This window comes from Vombatus ursinus, unplaced genomic scaffold, assembly GCF_900497805.2.
Source record: "Vombatus ursinus unplaced genomic scaffold, bare-nosed wombat genome assembly UNPS02014818.1, whole genome shotgun sequence".
Taxonomy (NCBI): Eukaryota; Metazoa; Chordata; class Mammalia; order Diprotodontia; family Vombatidae; genus Vombatus; species Vombatus ursinus.
The window spans coordinates 58415084-58422638 of record NW_020954596.1 but is presented as its reverse complement, the minus strand read 5'-3'; the positions used below and the strand labels follow the sequence as shown (position 1 = coordinate 58422638).

Sequence of the window (7555 nt, the reverse complement as noted above, 5' to 3'; positions counted from 1 at the left end):
AAGAAAGGGTCATACTACCTTTGGTGGGGTGAATGTTGAATCTTAGTAAATTAAAAGGTGGAGCCAAACATTTGTCACCTGCCTGAAGTTCTCATGGGGAACTAAGAGGGAAAACGATAGGATGTGTTCTGTTCTACCATGTGACTTAGCAAACAAATTGTCAGGTATTCTTGCTGAATGATGTGCAGAAGAGTATGCTGAAAATAAAGATACTGAAGGCAGAAGTCTGTTCATCTAGATGACCTTTTTATTGTACATAAAATAAATTAATTACAGTTTAAGCAAAAGCACCCGTGGCTTTTTAAAGTGCATCTGTATAGGTTTGGGGGCTGTATAACCTCCCCCACGCCCATCTGCTCACTGCAAGATGGTGCTTTAGCATTTAGCCACCAGTCATGGCTCAGCCAAGCCTAGAAGGCTGCCAACTTCATCGCCAAGAGCCCATTATACAAATCACATCAAAATCAATGAACATGATATCTACTTTTTTTCTTCACCTGATGCCAAAACAAAAGGACAGTTACTAACAATTACTACATATCCATAGCTGAAGCATTAGACTCAACCACTGCATCATTTGGACCCAGTGAATCATGCCCATCGTATTTCAATCAAGTAACTATTTTTTCCTTTACATTTGTGTAAGCTTACAAATGCATGTGTTTGTCTTACAAAAGATTTAGGCCCAGAAACACAACAGTGGTATTTATTCATAGAGAACATTTTGCTCCTTATTCATGAAGGAATTTGGTTGCCCCCTAAGTTAGAATGACATTTTCATTTTTTTTTTTTTTTTTGTGCTTCAGCATTGGAAAGTTAAACTTTCATTGCAAGGTCATTCTTCTGGAAGAGGGAAGAGGTGATGAGAAGCATGGGAATGCTTTCCTTTAACTTGTCCTAGTCTCATTGTACATCACAGTGTTTCTGTATTTCTTCTGTGAAATTACAATTGACTAGCTTCTTTACAAAGGCGGTAGTTGTAGACAGACACTACAGCACTCACAACCCGAGAGGGGAAGACGACACAGATTATTTCACTGATTCAGAGAGGTCCAACCCTTCTGAACAGCATTTATCCCACTGGCCACGTGCTAGAACCACTTCGTGAACTTTGTCATGGTTCATCAATTCTTTCCTGCTAAGAAGACAGCTCTTCCCTTTCTGCAGCAGTTCAGAAGGACCCCTCGGCCGCTCAGCTTCAGCCCTTCCGTACACCCTGTAGTACCGGGATTGGAATGTCTGGACTACTTTCTTGGAAGACCAAACTCTCTCAAAAGTTTTGCTCTCAGACTGAAGTGACAGTCCTCACTTTAGCAGACAGGGCCTGCTTGAACCTTCTCTTCAGGTCCTGCATATTGGGAGACTTTGGCCTAGGAATGAGAGAGGTTCTCCTCTTTTCTGGCGTGCTAGTCACGGGCTGTTTGTGACTCACTTCTTTGCACAGGACGTGGAAGGCATTGTAGACATCGTTGTAATTCTCACTGACAGATACTTCATAAAACGTGCAGCCCAGCATGTTGGCCAGCTGCAATCCGTGCTGGGGCTCCACCTGCTTGATGTGGAGCAGATCAGCCTTGTTTGCCACAATGACAACAGGCAGCCGGGCACCTGGGTGTAACTGCTGGACGTGCTGGTGCAGTTGGCCAATCAGCTCATAGCTCTTGTAATCGATGATAGAGAAGACAATCACCACAGCATCAGCCCAGCGAATGCATCTGTTCAATTGTTCGTTGCAGCTCAACCCTTGTTCGTGGATCTAAAAAAGAGAAGGATCATGAAGCAAAATCATTCAATAGGAAAGAAATCCTCGTCTGGTAAACTTAAAGCCTAAGTCAGAAGAGTCCTTTGGACTCACACCATTGAGGGCCATAAATACAAATTATATTCCCGCACACTTTGGCTTTCTTAAGAATATGTTGATCCAGCTGCATGAAGTTGGAATAATCTTGCAGCTCGCTATACTCAAGTGGAAAATTGACCTGCACAGTACTACATGCAGAGAGACTTTGTAGTTCCACAAAATGGGAAATTAGCTGGCTAGACAGTAAGTCTGGGGAAGTGAAGATATGAGCTGGAAGCATTTAAACTTGGATAACTGCCCAGTTCAAGAGAGAGGAGAGAAAAAAAAAACCCACTATACCACTAGTATGGCTCTTTTGTCCAGAGTAACTTTCCACAATATAAAACTGACTCTAAATCTTGGTGAATGCAACCATATATTTGGTTTTTAATGCTGAAGTTTTCAGCTACAAGAGTAAACTTCTTTCCCCCATTTCAGACACTAGACTTCTTTCCTGTAACAGGTAAAAGGAGGGGGGATTCTGTACCCAGAATTCCTCAGGTCGTGACTGATCCTCTCAGTGTTCCATTAGCTTGAAACCTCTCTTCTCATGGTGCTAGCTAGAGTAAGGACAAAGCCACTTTGATGTAAAGGATGATCAAATGGTTAATGTCTATGAAACTATAAAAGGATCTCACCTGGACTCCTGGTGTATCTTGAACCTGAATTGCCAGTGTTTCTCCCTCTATTTGGACTTGTCTGGTATAAAGGTTACCTATTCAAGGGAAAAAGAAAAGAAAAAAGGTTATTTGTCTCTGAGAAGGTTTTCAATCCACTACATTAAAAAAAAAATAACACAAAACTACAAGAAAAGAAACCTATCTGTCCAAAGCTCTAGCACCTTAGAATCTTATTAATGGACTTAGGAGTTTTTGGTTTTTTTTTCACTTGAAAGAGTTCATCGACACCAACTGAAAACCAAAGCAGTCTGCCAGTATTTAACAAAAGAATACAGCATGATATTTATAGGGTCTGTTTTTTTTATGACAGGAAACTCATTTGTTTTAGAGGGTTGACCTCTTCTCAAACTGTTTCTATACATGGACAAGCATTTCCTTAAGTCTGTTTCCTTGCTGGAAATCATCAAATCAAAGAATATTAGAGTTAGCAGAGACCTTAGAGATCATTTACTACAACCTCCTCATTTTACAGATGAGGAACCCGAGGTTAACAAGACTGTGGTTGGCCTATGGTGACACAGCTAATAAGTGGCAGAGAACTTGGTGCTCTTCTCGCTACATCTTAGTGTCTTCTAATTGTATGTGTTTTTTCAGTTCTGGATCACTGCTTGGCAACACTTCTGATTTAAACATATCTGACCTCAAAACAGATTCACTGGATAGTTAACCCACACCATCCATTAAAATAATTACTTAAAGTAACAATGGCCACAAGAATAGCAAGTTATGAGGTTGCCTTGACTAATTTTATGGTGGCTTATAGCTTACTTGGTATATTATTTACATATAGGCCCTTCACATATTTCTGAAGGTTTCCACCAACTTGTAATACAACATAATAGCATACTGGATATGTGTATGAGTGCACATAACAGTATATATGTGTGTGAGTGGACTCAAGTTTCTAATAACAAGAATTTTAAAATGTGTGCTCTCAATTATTCAGGCTAGCTCCTCAAAAAACGAAAAATCAAAGTAATACTTATTTTTTCCTTTAGACACTACTAGTGAATGAGATAGGTTTAAGTTTATAACTACTTTGCTTTGGTCTTTGGTTTAAAAGGTCAAATCTAAAAGCCAGCTCTGCAGGGGGTAGGGCAGGCTATCTTTTTATGACTCTAGCTAGAGTGTTTTGGTGAGTGAGCTGAGTACAAAGAGTACTTCCTGCTGGGGCTCCAATAGTTAAAACATACCGCGGAAAAGAATCCTTTTTGGAGTAAAATGATGAATGAGTCCAGAATGGAATGAGGCCAGATGGCAGAGGTTTGTATGGGGAGGGGTTGGGGTGAAGAGAGGCAAGCAAAATTTTGCAAGAGCTGGAAGTCACAAATGTCAAGACGTTCACAGACTGCAGATTTTTGAAGGACATACTTAACCCATAACAATAACGGCACCAAACCCAGCATTTTCCCGTTAAAAGAGGAGCTGTTATAAGATGCTCACCTGCATTTCTTTCATAGTCACCAATGAATCGTTTGGTCAGGAATCGTACCACCAGTGCTGTAGGTCAGAAAAGAAAAAGGGAATCCGGTTATCCCATGGAATGACAGGCTAGTCGAGACCCACTACCTGGGCTGTGAGCCCAGCCTTAGCAAATAGCTTTCCCGGAGATGGGCGGCAGGAGGCCAAGTGAAATACCATTTCTGCACTAAGGCTGCAAGGTCGTTGACCCCGATCCTAGACCAGAACCAACATGGGAGAATAGGGTACCATCAATTATTTGCTTCCTAAGGTGGATGGACCATCTAGAGCAGTCCCCTGCCTCTGGGCAGGGCTGTACCAACCCTGAACAGGTAAGTAGTACCCACATTCTAAAGAGGACCAGGAAAGCAACTTCACCATTCCATCCAGGTGACTGGTAAAGGTGGCGAGGGGAAATCAGATCAGAAAAGATAAGGATGGGGGGGGCAGGGGTAAGGTAAGGAGATCAGTAGGAGTTCCCTGGTCACAGTGAGCTTGGCAACCCTTAAAATAAATGGACTGTTATTACTCCCTTTCTCCAAACCACAGTCGGAGGAGGAAGTCTCCCCGTGTGTAGCCAGAACAACCCGCCCTCCCAGGGATGGGCAAGAGCAGCGGCAGTGAATGTCGGGGCACAAGACTCACCGGTCTTGCCGACTCCGCTAGCCCCCACGACAGCGATCTTGACCAGGCGGCGGCCCGACACTGCGCCCAGGCAGCAGTCGATGGAGGCGGCGGCGGCGCTGCCGCTGCTGCCCGGAGTAGGGTATTCGGCGATGGTGCACATGTTCTGGATCAGGCGCATCGCCCCGGCCGGGGAAGGGCAGTACCGAACTAGGCGGGCCGGACTGGCTGGTCTGGGGCAGCTGCGCTGTAGTCGGGCGACCGGCGGCAGCGTCAGCAGGAGCGGCAGCAGGAGCAGCGGCGGCAGCGGCAGCTCCCGGAGCTCTGCAAGAGGTTGTAGCCACTAAACGCTGCTCGAAAGCTAAAGCTTAGGGGCAGAGTTTGTGGCGCCTGTCTCCCAGCGCGCAGGCTATTTTGTGCTGACTTGGCCCCTCCCGCCGCCGCCTGCAGCCAATCCGGTCACGGGCCTCGGGGGAGGCTCCGCCCCCTCTTTGGGGCTGTTGGCTGCATCCCCCTCCGCCCTTCCCCTATCCCCCAGTCCCCCGCCCCAGCCTCCAGCCCCTGCTGGAACGGGAGAGTCCAGTGCTGGGCCCCGTGAGACTGCTGAGTCTTTGGGGGGCTTGGGAAAAGTGGGGCAGCCCAGACCTGCTGCCACACACTCCTCGAGGTGAGCAACGTGTGCGTGTCTGAGCACCTGAAAAGGACACTCTGCTCCCTCAAGTATCCGCCAGGCTGGCTGGGGGAGATGTGGTGGGAGCAGGTGGGACAGAAGTGTGGGGCGAGGGGCACGACAGCGCCTGGGCCGGCAGGCTGGGGGTGCGGGGCAGGGGGTGAGGGTAGGGGTAGGATGCTGTTAAATTGACTACCTGAATCAGAAGCCCAAGGTGTGCTGCCTCCCACCCTACCCTTCCACGTGGGCATTCTGTGCCAGCTTCCTTTTACAAAGACGGTCTCTGTACCCTCCCTCTTCCATAAACACGCGCACATGTAGGGCACTCACTCGCTCATGCATCTGCACGCCCTCACTCACGGGCAGGTACATGCAGCCAGCAGCTCTTCTGCCAAACTATTCATTCCCTGCCCTGCCTCGCTACAGCAAGGAGTGAGGGGAGGTGAACAGCCGCCTTCCCTTCAGCCACACCAATTCCCCTTTTCTTTGTGTCAAAGCTCTGTCTTTGTGTGGGTGAATCTCTACCTTCCACACTATGGTTGGGGTCTGTATATTTATGCCTTTGTCTCTCTCTGTCTCCCTCATTTGGGATGTGATTACATTGATTAATTTTAAATTCGTTCCTGTTTTGTGTAATGTGTATGCTTTGCATAATGGATTGGGATACAGTGGCAATAGATTGCATTAATTAACTTTGTCCCTAACGTGACATTCAAGCCTAAGCAAAATAATATGCAAATACGGAAGTTTTCTACAAAGTCAAGAGCCCTGGCATAAAAAAATAAGTAATAATATCATAATAATAAATAATACAACAAATAATAATATAATAAAAATAATAAATAAAACAATAATCTCATTCATTGGCTCACCAACAATTTAAGTGCCTGCTGTTTACTGAACACTGCTTTAGGTCCTCGAGGACATATAAAGATGATCTTCTTGCTTTCTTGGACATACACAAAACCAAGCCATAAGCAAGCCATAATTTCTTATCCTATGAGATTCTTTCTATTCTTCTCTATAAATTCTCTGTGGAGGATATACCCACTACACAGGAGACATTCCTCTCATTCTTTTATGGATACCTCTGCAGCACTTGGTCTATCTACTTGCTATGACTCCACCTTGATACATGACCAGTCTACCTCTAATTTTATTTGTGGGAAATAAATCATAGTTTCTTAGATTAAGAGCCAGCAAGAATACTAGAAGTCATCTGGGAGAAACCTTCATTTTACCCAAAGTCATACATTGACAGGACAACCCCAGGTTCTTTTACACTCAAACTAATGAAAATGCTCTTTCTAGTACTCCTGTTCACAATGTCTTGCTCTTTTGGTCACCCACAATGTTGAAGACTCCAAGGCACAAGATAAAGAAAGATTCTTCCCACTGAACATATTTGTGAGGTGAAACTTAAAAAGGCTAAGTGCCTCACTCCCAAAGAAAATTCCTAACTAATATTCTAAAGCATAGGATCCAGAGCAGTGCATTCATTATCTCACAGCATAATGGAGAGAGTGCTGAACTTAGAATCATCAGGGCCGTGTGGAATTCTCTTCCTTTGCTTTCTAGCAATATTCCTTTGGACAAGTCCCTGAAACTCTCCAAGGTTCTGTAAGATAGAGGCAATAATACTTTCCTTATCTACCTGTTTGGGTCATTTTGAGAAATAATATATGTATGCTATGTGTGTATATATATATATGTGTATAAATTCCTTATAACAATAGATCACTATGCACAAGTGAAATGTTACTACAATTTTTAATAACAAGGACTTTTTAACAGCAAGGTCAAATTCCAGACCCTCAAACAAAATTTTGCTAAAGCAACACTTTCCAGCCCACTGTACCCAAAGTACTGTTCACTCTGCAAGCTCCTCTATTGGTAGAACTCCAAGTACTGAAAGGACCATGTGAATGCTCCTTATACTTCCTCTAATACACCAACTAGCTCACAGAATTGTCAGGAGTGAAGTGGATTGTAAATTGTAAAGCACTGTATAAGTATGAACTATTATTTCTATTATAAGAATATGCTAATGTATGCTAGAGGGTTATGTATAGAATTAAATAAATTCAATTTGATTCAATTTTTAAAATTCTTATTAAGTACCAACTAGGTGCAGAACACAGATGTGGAAAAGAAACAAACTTTAGATAAGATATTAGTTCTTGTGCAACTGACAGTCTAACCAGAGTAATATGGCACATATTCAGATAACTGAAATTCAAAATAGAATATGATAAGTGCGCAAGAGAGATACAAAGTACT

General features: G+C 43.8%; 1 protein-coding gene across 1 annotated transcript; it reads right to left on the bottom strand.

The window, feature by feature from the left end:
- Nucleotides 1–225: 225 nt before the first annotated feature.
- RASL11B (RAS like family 11 member B) lies at nucleotides 226–4977 on the bottom strand. The gene is made up of 4 exons (XM_027836148.1): nucleotides 4627–4977; nucleotides 3964–4020; nucleotides 2479–2555; nucleotides 226–1756 (listed from the first exon to the last, which is right to left on the bottom strand). The coding sequence occupies exons 1-4, from the start codon at nucleotides 4784–4786 to the stop codon at nucleotides 1286–1288; spliced, it is 765 nt and encodes a 254-aa protein (XP_027691949.1). The 5' UTR covers nucleotides 4787–4977; the 3' UTR covers nucleotides 226–1285.
- Nucleotides 4978–7555: the final 2578 nt, after the last annotated feature.